General features: G+C 35.9%; 1 protein-coding gene across 6 annotated transcripts in view; it reads left to right on the forward strand.

Annotated features, from left to right (window-relative positions):
- The first annotated feature begins 7,236 nt into the window (after positions 1 to 7,236).
- LOC118356625 (lysine-specific demethylase 5D) overlaps positions 7,237 to 19,287 on the forward strand; it is a 37,952-nt gene continuing 25,901 nt past the window's right edge. For 2 of the 6 annotated variants that reach the window (XM_035725916.1, XM_035725917.1), the window contains exons 1-9: positions 7,237 to 7,738; positions 8,858 to 8,935; positions 10,153 to 10,275; positions 10,358 to 10,444; positions 10,527 to 10,697; positions 11,553 to 11,687; positions 16,150 to 16,273; positions 16,373 to 16,557; positions 19,020 to 19,178. In XM_035725916.1, coding sequence (XP_035581809.1) covers positions 7,589 to 7,738; positions 8,858 to 8,935; positions 10,153 to 10,275; positions 10,358 to 10,444; positions 10,527 to 10,697; positions 11,553 to 11,687; positions 16,150 to 16,273; positions 16,373 to 16,557; positions 19,020 to 19,178 — 1,212 coding nt within the window. In that variant the 5' untranslated portion in view covers positions 7,237 to 7,588. The remainder of the gene's footprint in view (positions 7,739 to 8,857; positions 8,936 to 10,152; positions 10,276 to 10,357; positions 10,445 to 10,526; positions 10,698 to 11,552; positions 11,688 to 16,149; positions 16,274 to 16,372; positions 16,558 to 19,019; positions 19,179 to 19,287) is intronic. The other 4 variants (XM_035725918.1, XM_035725919.1, XM_035725920.1 and 1 more) reach the window with 4 other exon arrangements.

Genomic DNA, 19,287 nt, shown 5'->3' on the forward strand with positions numbered 1-19,287 from the left:
ATACATATTATAGTATTAACATATAGAGAATACATATTAGTATAAATAGTATGTTAGTAATAATATGATTTATATATACTAATGTATATATACCCATATATACTATGCATATTAATTATAACATGTGATACATATTGGATTATTACTTAACATATATATATAACTTATATGTCCCACTCAATTACTAGACTTGAAAATTCCATGGTTTCCCATTTCCATACCCTCCAGTTACTAGCCAATGTATTATAAATCTTACATTCTCGTGTTTTAAAATTCCACTTCTGTTATCCTAAATCAAATTCTTATCTTGGGCTACCTTATTATATCACCTAATGATATTTTCAGTCCAGTTTCAAGTCTCCTTAGAAGATAATTATATCAAGACTTCAAATATTTTCTTTAACTTACATCCTATTTTTAAGAGTGAGAATGAGGCCATTTGTGTAGTTGAGCCTACCATCTAGGTTGATCTTGATTTCAATCCAGTTTATTTTTCTAATTTAGTACTCTCATTCAAGTGGTCTTAAGGCTGCTAAACTGAACAATTTTGTTCATAATACTTTCACATTTCCTTGCCTCCATATATTTATTATAGAATTGTAAAACTTATTATATGTAAACACAAAATCAAAAACTGCTGCAGAAAATAATAGATAAGTATTACTACAATTTTAGTTGCAAAAAAGCCTCTTAAATTTAAAATTAGTGAATTTATAAAGGAAATGATTGCCACACTTCAGTATAATGAAATTTTTACATTTTTAAAAATTTTTTATTTATTTATATGACAGAGAGAGAGAGAGAGCACAAGCAGGGAGAGTGGAAAAGGAGAAGCAGACTCCCTGCTGAGCAGGGAGGCCGATGTGGGGCTCTATTCTAGGACCCTGGGACCATGACCTGAGCCAAAGGCAGATGCTTAACCCCCTGAGCCACCCAGGCGCCCAAATTTTTACATTTTAAAAATGAGAATCAGACAATAAAAGCTTTGTTTGTTTTTTTCAAAACTGCTCATGTAATTAGCATCATGATAAAAACTGTAATTATAAACATGACAAATCAAGGGTCCTGATTTCATAATAAATATTCAAATATTTATTCTGTCTTCAAAGCCTACTGTAGTGCTCTACCTCTGGCAAGCATATACTAGATGAAAATAATATTTTCCTTAGCAATTTTCTTTTCATTTTCCTTTTCTTTCTATAATTATAGCTGCTTAAATACTTGGTATTGCATTCATTTCTTATGCACCCTAAAACTTCACAGAGCTTTTACTACAATTAATTTTGTATATAACTATTTTATAAATTTATTTCATGATACTAAAGAGTCTCTTTACCTTGAAAAAGTAAATTGTTTTTTGCTGAACTAGTGAAATGTCAATTTCAAATTGATGACCCCCAAAACAATCTTTTTAAGTACTTACAATTTATCATTTTTGTTTTCCCAGAATTAAACAGTTCTTAGCATTCAAAATCTTCTTTTGTTATTAGAGAGAGAGCATGAGCAGGGAGGAGAGGGAGAAGCAGACTCCCCGCTGAGCAGGGAGCCCCATGCAGGACTTGATCCCAGGACCCTGAGATCATTACCTGAGTAGAAGGCAGACGCCTAATGACTGAGCCACCCAGGTGCCCCTCACATCATATTTTTAAATAGTATCTTAATTTAGATTTTAATAAAAATCACTTCCTAATAACTCCTCTGTGTTTGTAGACAGGCCATAGGTGAGATATATTATACCAAAAAATATAGTACTCTTTAAGAAATAGGAAATAATAACTGGATCACTTTCTTATACCACTCACAAAACTAAATTCAGAATAGATGAAAGACCTCAGTGTGAGACAGGAATCCATCAAAATTCTAAAGAACATAGGCAGTAACCTCTTTGACCTCGGCCACAGAAACTTCTTGCAAGACATGTCTCCAAAGGCAAGGGAAACCAAAGCAAAAGTGAACTACTGGGACTTCATCAAGATAAAAAGCTTTTGCACAGCAAAGGAAACAGTCGAGAAAACTAAAAGACAACCGACAGAAGGAGAAGATATTTGCAAATGACATATCAGATAAAGGGCTAATAACCAAAATCTATAATGGACTTCTCAAACTCAACACCCAAAAAACAAATAATCCAGTCAAGAAAAGGGCAGAAGACATGAACAGACATTTCTCCAAAGAGACATCCAAATGGCCAACAGACACATGAAAAAGTGCTCAACATTGCTCAGCATCAGGGAAATACAAAGCAAAACCTCAATGAGATACCACCGCACACCAGTCAGAATGGCTAAAATTAACAAGTCAGGAAATGACAGATGTTGGTGAGGATGTGGAGAAAGGGAAACCCTCCTACACTGTTGGTGGGAATGCAAGCTGGTGCAGCCACTCTGGAAAACAGTATGGAGGGTCCTCAAAAAGTTATAAATAGAGATACCTTATGATTCAGCAATCACACTACTATTTACTCAAAGGATGTAAATATATAATTCAAAGGAATACATACAGCTCAATGTTTATAGCAGCATTATCAACAATAGCCTAATTATGGAAGCAGCCCATGTGTCCAACGACTGATGAATGGAAAAGAAGATGTGGTATATATATATATATATCTATAATGGAATATTTCTCAGCTAACAAAAAGAATGAAATCTTTCCATTTGCAATGATGTGGATAAAGCCAGAGAGTATTTTGCTCAACAAAAACAGTTACTCAGAGAAAGACAAATACCATATGATTTCACACATATGTGGAATTTAAGAAACAAAACAGATGAACATAGGGGGAAAAAACTAAAAAGAGAGGCAAATGATAAAGTGGACTCCTAACACTAGAGAATAAACTGAGGGTTGCTGGAGGGAGTTGGGCCAGGGCTTGGGTTAATTGGGTGAAGTCTATTAATAGCCGGTTAGAGGCCTTCACCACTTTAGTTGCCTGCAGCCAATGAGAATCTGCCACCACATCAAACTCCCCTTTTCCTCCAAAATCCTTTTGTTCAAAACAACCTCTTTCAGCTTCCTCCTTTCCTTTCTATAATAGGATACTCTTTTCCTTCTTCCTCTGGACTTAGCTATGGTTCACCATGGTTTGCTTGTCCCAAATTGCAATTCCTCTGATATTCCTGAATAAATTCTATTTTGCTGGCTGTATCTCTTACCTTGTCTTTAAACTTTGTTCTTGCAAAAGGTTGACAATATCCACAAGAAAAACACTATTAGAATAACTGAAGTTAGCAAGATTGCATGGCACAAGATCAATAGAGAAAAACTAATTATATTTCTATGCACTAGCAATAAGCAATCAAAAAATGAAATGTTTTAAATTCCACTAACAATAACATATAAAATAAAATGTGGAATAAATTAATAAAAGAAGTATAAAATGTGTACACGTAAAATTACAAAACTTTTAAAAAACTTTTATTTATTTATTTGACAGAGAGAGAGCAAGAGAGGGAACCATGATCTGAGCCAAATGCAGATGCTTAATGACTGAGCCACTCAGGTGCCCCTAAAATTACAAAACTTTGTTGAAAGAAACTAAAGAAGGCCTAAGTAAATGAGAAGACATCCTTTGCTCATGAATTAGAAAATTATAATATTGTTAACATGGCAATATGCCCCAAACTTATCTACAGATTCAACACATTCCCTTTCTAAACCCTGCAGAAATATACATGTTGATACAAAACTTCATATGGAAATGCAATACACATACAATAGTCAAACCAATAGTGAAAAACTCACTTTTCCCAATTAAAAACATACAACAAAGCTACAGTTATCAAACAATGTGGTATTGCATTAGAATATACATATAAATTAATGGAATAGAATTAGGAATCTGGGAAGAAAAAAATTATGGAAGGCAAATTGATTCTCACCAAAGGTGCCAAGACCCATCAAAGAAGACATAATCATGTCTTCACGAAATTGTGTTGGCACAAATGGATACCTACACACAAAGGTATACAGCTGGACCACTAATTTACATTACACAAAAAAGTGACTCCATGTAAAAACTGAAACTACAAAACTCTTAGAAGAGAGTATAAAGGAATAAATATTTGTGACTGGGTTAGTAAAGCTTTCCCTTTTAAAGCATTCAAAGTCCAAGTGACAAAAGCAAAATATACAGATAGTCATCACATTAAAAACTTCTATTTCAAAAGACATGATTAGAAAAGTAAAAAGACAATCTACAGAACTGGAAAAAGTTTTTTGTTTGTTTTAGATCTCACACACTCTTACAACAGAAAATGTTTAGATTATTTTAAAAAACACAACTAAACAACAAAAAGGCAAACAATCCAACTTTAAAATGAGCAAAGACCTTGAATAAACATTTCTCCAAAGAAGACTTACAAATGGTCAACAAGCACATGAAACGATGATCATAACTTTTAGTAATTCAGAACATGCAAATCAAAAGAACAATGAGATACAACATTCACAGTCAGATGACCATATCAATAAGACAACAATAGTGTTGTGAAGAAATGAAAATCAGAATGTCTTACACACTTGGTGGGAACTAAGGTCATAGTGATAATTTGTTTGTTTTTTTTAAACTTTTTAAAATTTATTTATTCATGAGAGACAGAGAGAGAGAGGCAGAGGGAGAAGCAGGCTCCCAAGGAGCAGGGAGCCCGATGCAGGACTCGATCCCAGGACCCTGGGATCATGACCTGAGCTGGAGGCAGACACTTAACCATCTGAGCCACCCAGGCGCCCAAGGTCATAGAGATAATTTGGAGAATAGTCTGGCAGTTCGTGAGAAGTTTAAACATAGAATTACCAAATAATCCAGCAATCATATTTGCCTGTGTATATTTAAAAGAAAAACATACACATGCAAAAAACCTGTACACAAATGTTGACAGTAACATTACTCATAATGGTTAAAAGTAGAAACAACTCAAATGTTCACCAACTGAAGAATAAACAAAATGTGGTATCTTTATACAATGGATATTTTTCAGCTGTTAAATATAATATTCTGATTTGCACACCTAAAATGAAATGTACACTTACAAATGCTTAAAATAGTCTATCTTGTGGAATTTTGAAAAATGTTACAACATGGGTGAATCTTGAAGCATTATGCGAAAGTAAGGAAGCCAGACACAAAGGAAGAATCCAGGCACATACTTCATGATTCCATTTTTAGGAAATATTCAATATTCAAATCTATAACAACAGAAAATTGATTAGTGCTTGTGAGGGGGTGGAATATGACTGCTAATGTGTATGGGGCTTCTCCCTGAGGTAATGAAATGTTCTGGAATTTGACAGTGGTCAGAGTCACATAACTCTGTAAATAAACTAAAAACCACTGAATTGTATACTTTAAGATAGAAAATGTTGTGCTCTGTGAATTCTATCTCAATAAACCTATTTAATAAAAAGTGATTCTAGGATTATGGGGGGAAGTACATTTAAGCATTTGAAAGATTAACAGTATAGGGTAATCTATGGCAAATCTGATTTTATGAAATATAAGAGAAAAATGTAAATGAAAATGCTAGAAGCTGAAAACAAAATGGAAAAGATAAAATAAACATTTAAACATAATATATTTAATGTAATAAATTAATAATGCTGATAACCTAGGCCAACTGGATAAACTTTTGGAAAAAAGAAATATCAAGAGTAGTATTACCGAAACAGTATTCCAATCACATCAAGAAACCTAAAAGCAAAGGTTACTCCTCCACTGTCAAAATGGGGCATAACAGTTAATTTTTTAGAGTAATTTTATTATTTATTTATTATTTATTTATTTATTTACTTACTTACTTATAGATTTTACCTATTTATTTGAGAGAGAGAGAGAACAGAGGCAGAGGGAGAGGGAGAAGCAGACTCCCGTCTGAGCATAGAGCTGGATGCAGGTCTCCATCCCAAGACCGTGGGATCATGACCTGAGCTGAAGCAGATGCTCAACTGGTTGAGCCACCCAGGCACCCAAGAGTAACTTTTAAGGGAATAAATGGGCACTTCCTTATTTTGCAATCCTTCAAACACATAGTATAAGATATGCAAAATGGGTTTCACAGTGTAAAACTGATTCTAAGCTAATTGGAGGACAACAAATTATAGCAAATTTCTCTTATTAACATAAAAGTAAAAACATTGGTAAAAAAAATTTGTAGACAGCTAACTGTAACAGCTTGTTTTCAAATAACACCTCATAACTAATTGTAATTTGAGAAATAGCAAGGACAGTGATTCCAACCCTTGAGAGACCAGTGTAGAAATTAACAAGGGACAAGCTATAGTTTGCATAGTCCTTCCAAATTAGACTTTCCTGGGGGTTGTGATCAGAACAGTTTACTCTTTCTTAGGTATATGGTATTCGTTTGAGATATAGGAGTGGGTATTTTATTTTTATTTGATACTTTAGTATTTTACATTTTGTTTACTAACTGCGTAATGTCCATGTTTGTTCAAGAAGTCCACTTCTTCCAGAAGGCAAATAGGTTTTTTTATTTCTTATATTGAAATTAGAGTGCGCATTTTCCCAGTCTGGTTGTTTTGATTGTATGGATAGTTAGGAATTGCAGTAAAGGGCCTATGTCATTATTTGACTAGGTCTTTGTAATAATGCACTCAGTTTTTATTTAATTGTGTTTCTAATTTTTAGGGGATGCATCTATTTGGCAATCATTTTTATAAAAGCGTTTAGTGCCCCTCCCCCTTTGTTTACGTGTAAAGAAATGCAATATGGAGTTTGTTCAAAGGCAATAAGAAAATGTATGCATGCCAGCTGCGTTATAAGTGAAATAGCGTACAGGAATAGAAACAATTTGTATTCTACAGATACTTGTAGGATTGCAAAAGTTTTGTAACTGGTACCCCCTTATCATAAAGGCAGGTGGGTAACTGAAAAGCCAGTAAGTTTCAAGTGTTTCAAGGACTTTGGAATGGGTGCTCATGTCGTCGTGGATTGTAAGGGTAAAGGAACCGGGGCAACTGGGCTTCCAGTCCCCGCAAATGGGGAATTTTCTGCGTGAAAAAAAGAAAACGACCACTCAGTCACACTACTGGAGTCTACTTCTCCCTCTGACCCTCCCCCTTCTCATGTGCTCTCTCTCTCATTCTCTCTCAAATAAATGAATAAAATCTTTAAAAAAAAAAAAACCTTCCGTCTACTGCGCACGCGTAACATGCGCCGTTGTCCCTTAAAAAAAGATCCGGCGGTTTTATTTGTAATTGTGCTTTTCTGTTCCGTGGAAGAACTATTTAAGGTTACTCGAATGCTTGGTTTGTGGCGCTTGTTTTGTTTTAGTGGACTCACTTCTGTATGTTTAGCTTTTACTAGCCCACATAGAACATCTCCGTTTTGAAGATGCTTTAGTGCCTGAAGAATCAATCCGCGGAGCGACACGAAGTGTAAAGCAACCGGAAAAGCTGAATGGTCAAGATGGTGGTTATAGAACTGGGAGCCCTGAGCAATTGCATGAATTAAAATAACTGTAGGAGTTAAAAGAAAATATAGGCCCTCTGGGGCCCACATTTTGGCGACAAAGGATTGATATGCCACTGAAGAAAGAGGAAATCATTTTACAAATTAGCATCTGAGCACGACATGGAGCCGGGGTCCGATGACTTCCTGCCGCCGCCAGAGTGCCCAGTGTTCGAACCTACGTGGGCCGAATTTCGAGACCCGCTTGGCTACATCGCGAAAATCAGGCCCATTGCAGAGAAGTCGGGTATTTGCAAGATCCGCCCACCCGTGGTAAGGTTCACAAGCAAAATTTGGAAACGGGGTTGCGTTATCTCCGAGCGTTTGGGCACTGTACTAGTAAACAAGGCCTAAACTCGGTAGTTCTTGCTCTTAGTTAAATGTTGTATGTACGTATAATTTCTCCTTTTGTAAATAACCATAATGCATTGGCATCAGAGAGCTAGTTTCCAATCGTCGGACCTCGTGCAGTTGTAAAGATGTATTTTAGAAATGAAAAGATCGAATTTGAAGTTGATTGTATGCTGTACCACAATACACGCGTCCCTAATATACTAATGTCTTTTATATTTACATTTAAAAAAGTTTTAATGTACCCAAGAGCTTGATATGTAACTGAAGCATATATATATATATATATATATATATATATAGTTTTACTGATCACTGGGCCTGATCTAATGCTGTAAAAAACTCAGGTAAAAATGGGAACGGATGTGGGAATCTTCCTACCATTTAATTTCATGTTTCACAGACAAGCCTCTCCTCTGGATTAGGTTTACTCAGAACTGCTAATTGAAACTGTTAGGTTTCTCTAAATTAATGCAGACTTAAAAGTGTCTACGCTATCACTTTAAACAACTAAAGTGAAAATTCAGCGTATGTCCTCTTACTGCACACTCTTTTGCTCATTTGTCAGATGCTTAATAGGATTACATTTCCTTCTGTTTGAATGTATATACTTTTCTCACTACTACTAATTATACTTCTGTTCTTAAAACACTGTTATCAGCGGGAATAAATAATGGTACAACTTTCAGAATCACTTCTCCTACATCTTACAAATTTTCTTCACATTAATAAGAACCCAAATGAGTGAGTCTGCATTGCGGTGTGCTTCATATTTTCAAATTGATCTTTTAGGCCCTATCTGAGGATTTGGAATTTTGTTTTTTATGGGATTTTTTGGGAGGATACATACCAAGGAGTTTCAAAGGGTTTTTTTTTTTTGGTGGGGTTTTTTTGGATTTTTTTGTTGTTGTTCTTATGTGATATTAAAGAGGGAACCAGAAGTCTTAAGAGGGAGGAATATTAAATTGGAGACAAATGGTTCTAGTTCTCACCATCTACATCTTTTGCTGTGCCATAATAAGTTCTTTTATTTTCTTTTAGGACTGGCAACCTCCCTTTGCAGTAGAAGTTGACAACTTCAGATTCACACCTCGCATTCAGAGACTAAATGAACTGGAGGTAAAATGAAAAGTCATCCCATTATGCTAGAATTTGAGCTGTGATCTTGCTTTGCTCGTAGTTATATAACAATGTAGTTAAATATATAAGTTTTTAAAGCATGTATATTTTGATTCTAACCCCAGTTCCATTTTTTCCCAGAATATTGATCTTCAAGAAAGTCTTCTGCAAAATGACAGCACACGAAGAAGGGTTTTTTTTCAGGAATGAATGACATATTTTTCTGCCATAGAATGGGCTAAAATTAGAGATATCAAAAAGATAGATTTTTCCTACCCATGCCCACATGTTTTATCATTTTGGAGTTTCCCTGATTTCTTTCATAAGAGCAAAGTTCAGGGCAGATACATGGTCAGCTAAATTTCCCACTTAAGACTGGTGGTTGTACATTAGTTCTTCTTGAATAAGAAAGGATTGTATTTTGATATGGGTCAGAGTAAGGAAAGACAAATCTTATTTTATAAAGCAATCAACAGCCTGCATATTCAGCTTAGTAGTATTAAATGTGGAAAGCGTATGAATCATTTGGCATTTTCTTTTGCTGTTATGAGTTTTAACCACGGTTACTGGTTAGAAACTCCAAAATGACTTAGGATAAGAGAAGGATAATTCAGAAACTGTGTCATGTAGAAATTTTTGACATAGCATAGAAAAATATTTTCTTTCCATGTGTATGGGCTACAGAATGCTGTCTTAAGGAAGATAATAGATAAAGTCTAAATGGTCTTGCTTAGCCCTTACTAAGTCCAAAGATAATGCTTTATTTATTTATTTATTTATAAATATTTTTATTTATTTGACAGAGAGAGAGCGCGAGAGAGGGAACACAAGCAGGGAGAGTGGGAGAGGGAGAAGCACGCTTCCCACGGAGCAGTGAGCCTGATGTGGGGCTCAATCCCAGGATGCTGGGATCATGACCTGAGCCGAAGGCAGATGGTTAACGACTGAGCCACCCAGGTGCCCCGCAAGGATAATGCTTTAGATTTAGGGATGAAAGATTTTGACTTTGAGGCATCACTCTTGGAGCTTTCTTTTCAGATTGAAGAATCAGCTGAGTTGAGCCTTTGTTAGACACTAGTGGTAAGATCGCCAATGAAATCTAGGTTCTAGCCTAGTAGGGCACTGTAGATTGTACAAAACAATACTTTATTGAAGTCACATTGGACCAAAGTCAGGTTAAGGAGTAAGCCAATCTCATAGGACTCTCTCTTTCCCAGGCTCAGACCAGAGTAAAACTGAACTATTTGGACCAGATTGCAAAATTCTGGGAAATCCAAGGTTCTTCATTAAAAATTCCCAATGTGGAACGGAGGATATTGGATCTCTACAGCCTTAGTAAGGTAAGAGTACTTTTGCTTTAAAGAGGAAAGTAAGTAAAAACCTTTGGCTAGGAGACCCTGTGGTTGAACTTTGTGTCTCTAGGCAGGAAAGCAGACAACAGAGAGCCTGCCAGCATTTCTTCACAAATCGTTTTGTCTTGGAACAACTGACGTTGGGGGGCAGTGCACGGTACTCATATTAAACCATCACTGCTGTTTTTTAGGTCTCTCAGTTTGCACACAGTTAATTTATACCTTTCTTATCTTTGTAGATTGTGATGGAAGAAGGTGGCTATGAAGCTATCTGCAAGGACCGTCGTTGGGCCCGAGTTGCCCAACGACTCAACTACCCACCAGGCAAAAATATTGGTTCCCTGCTACGATCTCATTATGAGCGAATCATTTATCCCTATGAAATGTTTCAGTCTGGAGCCAACCTTGTGGTGAGGGCTCTTAGCTGATTTGGGGCCTAATATGATTTTGTTTTCTACTTTTGTCTTCCTTTTTATGGGTTGAGCTTTCTCCTGAATAGTCAAGGTTTAGTATCTTAAGCACATTGATAGAAATTTTGGGAATTGGCTCTGGAAAATATTTTTCAGTTTGTGAAGAAGTATGAAGTATATTTTGAAGAAATTTCATATCTGCTAGAGCAGCTACATGAGAATTGGAGGATATTTTTCTTCAGTCTTCCTCTCTAGGGGGTTACAAGGATATTTTTATGGAGAGCATATCAAAGTATAAGTTAGAGAAAGCAGTTCTTATTTTAGGCCATCCTCCGTGATAAAGATAATCATCTTATGAAATTACTAACCTTCCTAAGGGTAGTTCAGATAAAGAGAGTTAGTTTAAGGATAAAATTTTGGTATTGGGTTTAACTCAAGAAGGAGTGGGAACTGATTTGGCTGGGTATCAAATGTTTTTAGGTTTTATTATTTTCAAAGCATTTTGTAAAATTGTGTGTATATATGAATATTTATAAATGGCTATTTAATTTACATAATTCTGTTGGATTTGATATTTATATTATCCATTTTTCAGACAAAGAAATTGGAACAGATAGCACAAGGCACACGGGAAGAATAGAAGCCTGGGTTCAAACCTGGTAGTCTGGTTTCAAAGGTGTAGAAGAATTTTCATTCTTCTGTTATCACAGAAAGTATAAAGGATAGAGTTGTGTAATTTATTAAGAAGGAAGTACAGCTTTCATTGCTGGAGATTTAAGATAAAGGAATCACTTAATTATTTGCTGATTATGAATGTGACTGAGTTCCTGATCTTATGTTTTCTCGTGTTCCCAGCAGTGTAACACTCACCCATTTGACAATGAGGAAAAAGACAAGGAATACAAACCCCACAGCATTCCCTTAAGACAGTCTGTGCAGCCTTCCAAGTTCAGTAGTTATAGTCGGCGGGCAAAAAGACTACAGCCTGATGTGAGTGCCTGTTTTTTTTCCCATAAACTTCAAAGTTTTTGTTCAGTTCATATATATAAAACATTCTTTCATTTATTTATTTATTTTATTAATTTTATTTTTTAAGTTTTATTTATTTATTTGACAGAGAGAGACACAGTGAGAGAGGGAACACAAGCAGGGGGAGTGGGAGAGGGAGAAGCAGGCTTCCTGCGGAGCAGGGAGCCCGATGTGGGGCTCGATCCCAGGACCCTGGGATCATGACCTGAGCCGAAGGCAGGCCCTTAACAACTGAGCTGCCCAGGCGCCCCAGACATTCTTTTATTTTTAATGTATAGTTGGTTGAATAGGCATTTAATTGAAAATGAAATGAGTTATTTTATTTTTGTGGGTAATATTTGAAATATTTTTGTTTTGGTAGTTTTGTTTTTACACGTTTTAAAAACAAACATGTTCTTTTTTTTTTTTATAGATTTTATTTATTTATTTGAGAGAGAGAATGAGATAGCACAAGAGGGAAGAGGGTCAGAGGGAGAAGCAGACTCCCTGCTGAGCAGGGAGCCTGATGTGGGACTCGATCCCGGGACTCCAGGATCATGACCTGAGCCGAAGGCAGTCGCTCAACCAACTGAGCCACCCAGGCGCCCAAACATGTTCTTTTGATACAGTTTTTTTTTAAAGATTTTATTTATTTCTTTGAGAGAGACAACATGAGCAGGGGAGGGGCAGAGACACAATCTCAGGCTCACTCTGTGCTGAGCACAGGGCCTGACAGGGGTCTCAGTCTCAGCATCCTTGAGATCATGGACTTCAGCTGAAACCAAGAGTCAGACACCTAACCAGCTGAACCACCCAGGTGCCCATCTTTTTAATACAGTTTTAGGGGTTACTTTTTAAATCTTGGGTTAGTTTATACAGACTCTGTATTGTTGTTTATTTTTTAATTGTTACTTTTTGTTCTGTATTCTTTTATGAGACAGAGTCAGCCACAAGGGAAGCTCGGGAAAACACTTATACTCAGGACACTTGCCACACAGTACCCCAGGGCAAAGCAAAAGGATGGGTCAGGTTGTAGAACAGGCAGGGGCAAGGGGAAAGCCTAGGTGATGGCCTTATTGGGGTTTCCCAGGGAAAGGCAAGGCAGAGCACAGGCATAGTTCTAGGATTGGCTGGTTTGAACAGTTGCAGTGGGCTCTAACCTATCGGAGCACCCTTATTTCACTTATGCCCTGGGATGATTAAGGCAGAGGAATAATCCCTCCTGTTGTGCTGAAGCCTAACAGGAAGTATGGCTCTAGATTGGTTGGTTTGTGTATGAAATGCAAGCTCTTTGCTGGATCCTTTGGTATCTGAAAGAATTCGCTAGCCTCACAGGAGCAGTCTCTCCCCAACAGGCAGGGCTTTTCACATGTCATACAATGTAATATCAGAAAATTAAAAATACAAACAAAACAGACTTAAAATTTCTCATCTTGCTATAACTGTTTTGTGGGGGCACCTGGGTAGCTTGGTTGGTTAAGAGTCTGCCTTCAACTCAGGTCATGATCTCAGGATCCTGGGATTGAGTCCTGCATTGGGCTCCCCGCTTAGTGGGGAGCCTGCTTCTCCCTCTACCGATTCCCCTGCTCATACTCTGTCTCAAATAAATAAATAAAATCTTTAAAAAAAACAACAAAAACACCTGTTTTGTGTGTCCACGTATGTTCTCATTAAATTTTGGATATTTCTATTTCTAAAATAAATTAGGATAACACTGTTCTTAGATATTTTGTGAGTAATCCTAATATTAAATTTTAAAATATTTTAATATTTGGATGTAGAAGGAAGACAGGACAAATGGTAATCTAGCTCAGATTAATGCAACTCAGATAGATTCTGCATTAGTACTTTAGTTCTTCAAACAAGGTGGTATATGATTATCTGAATAAAAGTGAGCTTCTAATAACTTGGGAATCAGTAAAATTTGTTCAAAAGTAGTAATTATCAGCTAAGGGTACAAAAATTTTTCCAAATCAAGGTATCTTTTTTTTTTTTTTTTTTTGACAGAGGTAGTGAGAGCAGGAACAGAAGCAGGGGAAGTGGGAGAGGGAAAAGCAGGCTTCCCAGTGAGCAGGGAGCCCAGTGTGGGGCTCGATCCCAGGACCCTGGAACCATGATCTGAGCCAACGGCAGACGCTTAACTGACTGAGCCACTCAGGCGCCACAAAAAACAAGAAATCTTTAGACACTTACTTTCTTGAGAATGAGATTGTTCACTTTGCTGGAAAGATCTTAAAAATTCTTAAAAACTGTATGGTTACCAAAACAAAGAGATTGTACTTCTAGAATATTAAGAGGGAAAAAATTATAAGTAAGTTCTGCATAAAGCAGAAAAGAAGTAAATGCAGTGACAAATTAGGACTAATGTCTTTTTTTTCCAATTTGGACATAGGTATATGTAGTACAAGAATGGATAGTAAGATGTCTGAAAGATTAAGAATAATACGTGTTATTTCATATTTGAAAGCAAGCATTAGCTCTTTTAAAAGGTACTTTGTTAGGAAACTATATTTTAAGATACGGTGTTTAGTATAATGTATGTAGTATAATGAATATATATGTAAAACTGTAAAATAATGGCACTTAGGATTTTATGCCTACTATGCTAATAGAATCATCTTTCACAACCTGTTTTCAAGTTTTGTCTTGTATTACACCATACTGAATGATAACTCAGAAGTGTTTAGTCTCACTTACAAATTGAAATTATAAAAATAATGATGTGTTTCTTTTTATATATCTGATTGGTAAAATCATAATGTGTAAAGAATGAGGAGCCAGGCATCTTTGTACACTGTTGGTAGTAAAAGATTGTACTGAAGTTAAAATTTTAAGTTATTAAAATTTCAAAGGTGCATGCCCTCCTGTTTTAAGTTCTATTAATAAATCTTTCACAACAGTATACAACAAATACATGGTATTAATAATTTATGTCCAGGTCTTAATGTATAAAAGTGACTGAATGACAACCTGGAGAGTTCAGTGCCACTAAAAGAAAAGTTTTAAAGTTACAGTTCCCCTAGAAACAAGAGTGATAGTGATAGCACATCATACTGGGCCACAAGAGGAAGCATTAATCTTAGTAAGGATCAGAAAGCAAGGGGAAGGCATAGGCCACAGCATTTATTGGCGTTTCCTTGGGAAAGGTAAGGCAGGGTAGGATAAATATCTTATGATTGAATAGTATGAATAATTCCACCAGGTTTTGGAGCATAGGGACTTTCTCTGAAGTTGTTTTCAACCTGGCCATAGGTTGATTTAGGGAAGGGGAAATAATGTCTTAGTGTGTGAAGGTTAGATAAGGAGGTGGTTGGGAGTCGGGATGTTCTATTGCTTGGTTTGTATGTGAAAGAAGGACTCAACTACGAATTTACTGCGTTTAAGAATTAGCTAACCCTTACAGGAGCAAGTTTCCTAGGCCAGCAAGATCTCCCAGAAGATGTCAAAATATAAAATACAGAAAATTAAAATGTGATTAGTACAATTAATTACATCATTGTTTATAATACCAAAAAATAGAAATAGTGCTAGTAATATATAATAAGAAAAGCTTAAGTTACTTGTGGAATAGCATTATAATACAATAAGAAATTATAGGACAGACATATGTATTGATGGTTCCAGAAACTTTATCCTTGAAGAAACCTCTATTTTGAGCTCCAGACTTTGTTTCTCTTGATCTGTGTCTGATCATTGAGAGATTATTTTTACTACCATCATTCTGTCCTGAGTTGATCCTGTATTTATCATGGATATTGTTGTACAATATATATTATTTCCTGCATAAGTTACTTTGGGAATAGGTCAAAATCAGAAAATAAGTTTTTATGTGTATTTGTATATAGGTATAGAATAAAATCTCCAAAACCTTAAACTTTAAATAAAAAGAACTACAGTAGGGCTTTAATTTAAAAATAGAAAAAAATGGACAAACACAGATAAAACATACCTCATGGTATCCAGTAAAAAGATGTGCTGAATACCACCTAATACCTGCCTAATACCACCTCTTCTTGAAATCCCTAGAGGGGTCTAGAGATGCCCAATGTGTAGTAATCCTCCTAACTTCTCATTTGCATCTTCAACTGAACTATAGAGACTTCTTTATATTTATTGAATTCTTTAGTATAAGCTATATATTTTATGATACTATCTTGCAAACACAGAACTATTTAATTAGTTTGTTCGTAGCTTGAAAACATTTGAGAAAGGTAGTTACCACTCAGATTTCTCTTTCATTAACTCCTATCTGGCCATATCTTACTTACAGGTAAAAATACATCATTAATAAATAGTTAAAAATAAGTGGAAGCAGTTGATATATGTGTATATACATACATATATGTGTGTGTGTGTGTATATATATATGTGTGTATATATATATATATATATATATATATGTGTGTGTGTAACTCATTTCCTTCTTTGAACCTTGTTTTAATAGCCAGAACCTACAGAGGAAGACATTGAGAAGAATCCAGAGCTGAAGAAGCTGCAGATCTATGGGGCTGGTCCCAAGATGATGGGCTTGGGGCTCATGGCCAAGGATAAGACTTTACGGAAGAAAGGTGAGCTTAATAGGATCAAGAGGCAATGTGTGCATTAAAGTACAAGTGGGAGAGTGGGTTTGTTGACTTTGATGGGAGAACAGATTTGTTTGTTTTCAGATTTGTTTCTAACTGCCCTAGATAAAGAAGGTGTTGTATGCCCCCGCACTGTTCTGATGAAGGAGGAACCAAGAGAGGATGGGAGAGTGATGTCCCCATTGCCCAGAGAGGACTTGAATCACAGTGTAGAGCCCTGCACTAAGATGACCATGCAACTGAGGAGGAATCACAGTAGTGCCCAGTTTGTAAGGACTTAACCTATGATTTTTTTTTATTATGTTATGTTAATCACCATACATCATTAGTTTTTGATGTAGTGTTCCATGATACATTGTTTGCGTATAAAACCCAGTGCTCCATGCAAGGACTTAACCTATGATTTTCTAACACTCTTTTTGAATTATAAGAACTAGGTGGAAACTGAAGTTACGTTATCCCACCTTACATTCTCCTCCCTTCCATTTATTTCTGGGCCCTTCATATATAAGAGACAGATGGTTAGGAAGGAGAAGAAACATATTCATGGTATTATAGTTAGGAGGAAAATTTGTGTCTCCTATTTTTTTTTTTTTAAGATTTTATTTATTTATTTGACAGAAAGACAGTGAGAGAGGGAACACAAGCAGGGGCGTGCGAGAGGGAGAAGCAGGCTTCCCGCTGAGCAAGGAGCCCGATGCAGGGCTCGATTCCAGGACCCTGGGATCATGACCTGAGCCAAATTCAGACGTGTAACTGACTGAGTTACCCAGGCGCCCTTAGAAATTTTATCTTTGAATAGACTTCTATTTTGAACTTCAGCTCCTGTATTTCTCTTAATCATGTCTTTCTAATTAGTTAGGGATTATCTATATTATCATTACCTCCCAGTTGACGTTGTGTTTCTTATGTTGTGGACTGTAGCAAGATCTTGTCATCCAAATGTGAAGTCTGGGAGTCTTTTAGGATTTTTCTGTTACCCCTAGATCTAGTTGGTTATCTAGTTTTATTGCCTTTTTTTGTTTTTATAGCATGCATACAGAAAAATGTTCTTTTTTTAAAAAAAATTTTTTTTAATATATAAAAATAGCTTTGCTTATATTTGTACTTTAAATAACTAGTATCACTATATAATCTTGTGTTGCCTTGTTTATTGATCCACTTTAGAGTACTTATATTGTGTAAGTTCTCGTATTGGGTTTTATTAAGTACGCTTCTTAAAAATAACAGCTATGATTTTTTTAGTCTCTCTTACTGTTCATGGAAATTTTGATAGTTTGCAGTTTTCAGGATAAATTGAATAATAGTAATGTTAAAATACATGCCAGTAGGAAAGATATATAGGCATTTGTATTGCATATGTGAAAGGATTGAAATTTCTGTGACTAAAGGTTATTGCCACACATACATGTGTAAGTAAGCTAATGTACATATGTGTGTGTAAATACATATACATATGTATATGTATTTCTACATTTATGTATTTTTGTGTCTCCTATATTGATATAAAAGGTGTATGTATGTATCTGTCTAGCTTTATACAGACATTATACATTTTGTCCTACTCTGTGAGTCACCTCTTTTCTCTTTTTAGTGATCATTTTAGTTTTCAATTCTTCTGGTATAGCCTATTCTCACTTCAGGTGCTTTTTCTAATATTCATCCTGGTAAAAATGTATTGATATGTTTTGTTTTTTATCTGGTAATACTAGGTTATCTCAGTGGTATCTAAGTATCCAAGTTGTTTGGCTTTGCTCCCTAGTATTTTGTTCTTAAGGCATACCACTTTGGTGACCAATTCATTATGAAAATCAAAGACACGATTTAGAGTGAGAATGGATGCCTATGAAACTTTATAACAGAATAACATGTGTTACTGGATATTTGGTCAGTTGGAGTTATTATGGTCAGCTTGCACTGAGCATATTTTATTATTTTTTTTCTTTAAATTTTTTTATTATGTTAATCACCATGCATTACATCATTAGTTTTTGATGTACTGTTCCATGATTCATTGTTTGTGCATAACACCCAGTGCTCCATGCAGAACGTGCCCTCTTTAATACCCATCACCAGGCTAACCCATGCCCCACCCCCTCCCTTCTAGAACCCTCAGTTTGTTTTTCACAGTCCATTGTCTCTCATGGTTTGTCTCCCCCTCCAATTTACCCCCCTTCATTCTTCCCCTCCTGCTGTCTTCTTTTTTTTTTCTTAACATATCTTGCATTATTTGTTTCAGAAGTACAGATCCGTGATTCATCAGTCTTGCACAATTCACAGTGCTCACCATAGCACATACCCTCCCCAATGTCTATCACCCAGCCACCCCATCCCTCCCACCCCCACCACTCCAGCAACACTCAGTTTGTTTCCTCAGATTAAGAATTCTTCATATCAGTGAGTCATAAGAGCATATTTTATTATTAACCATATGTAGTTTTTTGAATGATCCATGCCAGTTTATAGCTTCATGATTTAGGTTTGTACCATTAAATCTGCTATAAAAAATCTAGTTTGTTGTTCTGTAAGCACCTTAAACATGGTTTATTTCTTGATGTGTTATATTATTTCATAATTGTTTGTATCCTATCATATTTTTCCCCATATAGTGAACTCAGGAGTACAACATTATGTAGTACTTGTTTGGTGGTAGCTGTTCAAAATAAGTGGTTTGGAAACCTGGGATAAGGTATCATGGAGTAGGCACTTATATTTTTATTTTTCCTGGTAGATTGACTCATATGTTTGTCGAATATGCTCCCGAGGGGATGAAGATGATAAACTACTTCTGTGTGTTGGCTGCGATGACAATTACCACATCTTCTGCCTAATACCACCCCTTCTTGAAATCCCTAGAGGGGTCTGGAGATGCCCAAAGTGTATCATGGAGGTATGACTATTGAATATGAATATTTTAAATTTAGTTCTTGGTAATTTTTAAAAATCTAGGCTCCTGTTTTTAAGGGATACTAGAGTAGATGTTACAGATGCCTTTTTCT

The sequence above is a fragment of the Zalophus californianus genome, chromosome Y (genome assembly GCF_009762305.2).
Source record: "Zalophus californianus isolate mZalCal1 chromosome Y, mZalCal1.pri.v2, whole genome shotgun sequence".
NCBI lineage: Eukaryota > Metazoa > Chordata > Mammalia > Carnivora > Otariidae > Zalophus > Zalophus californianus.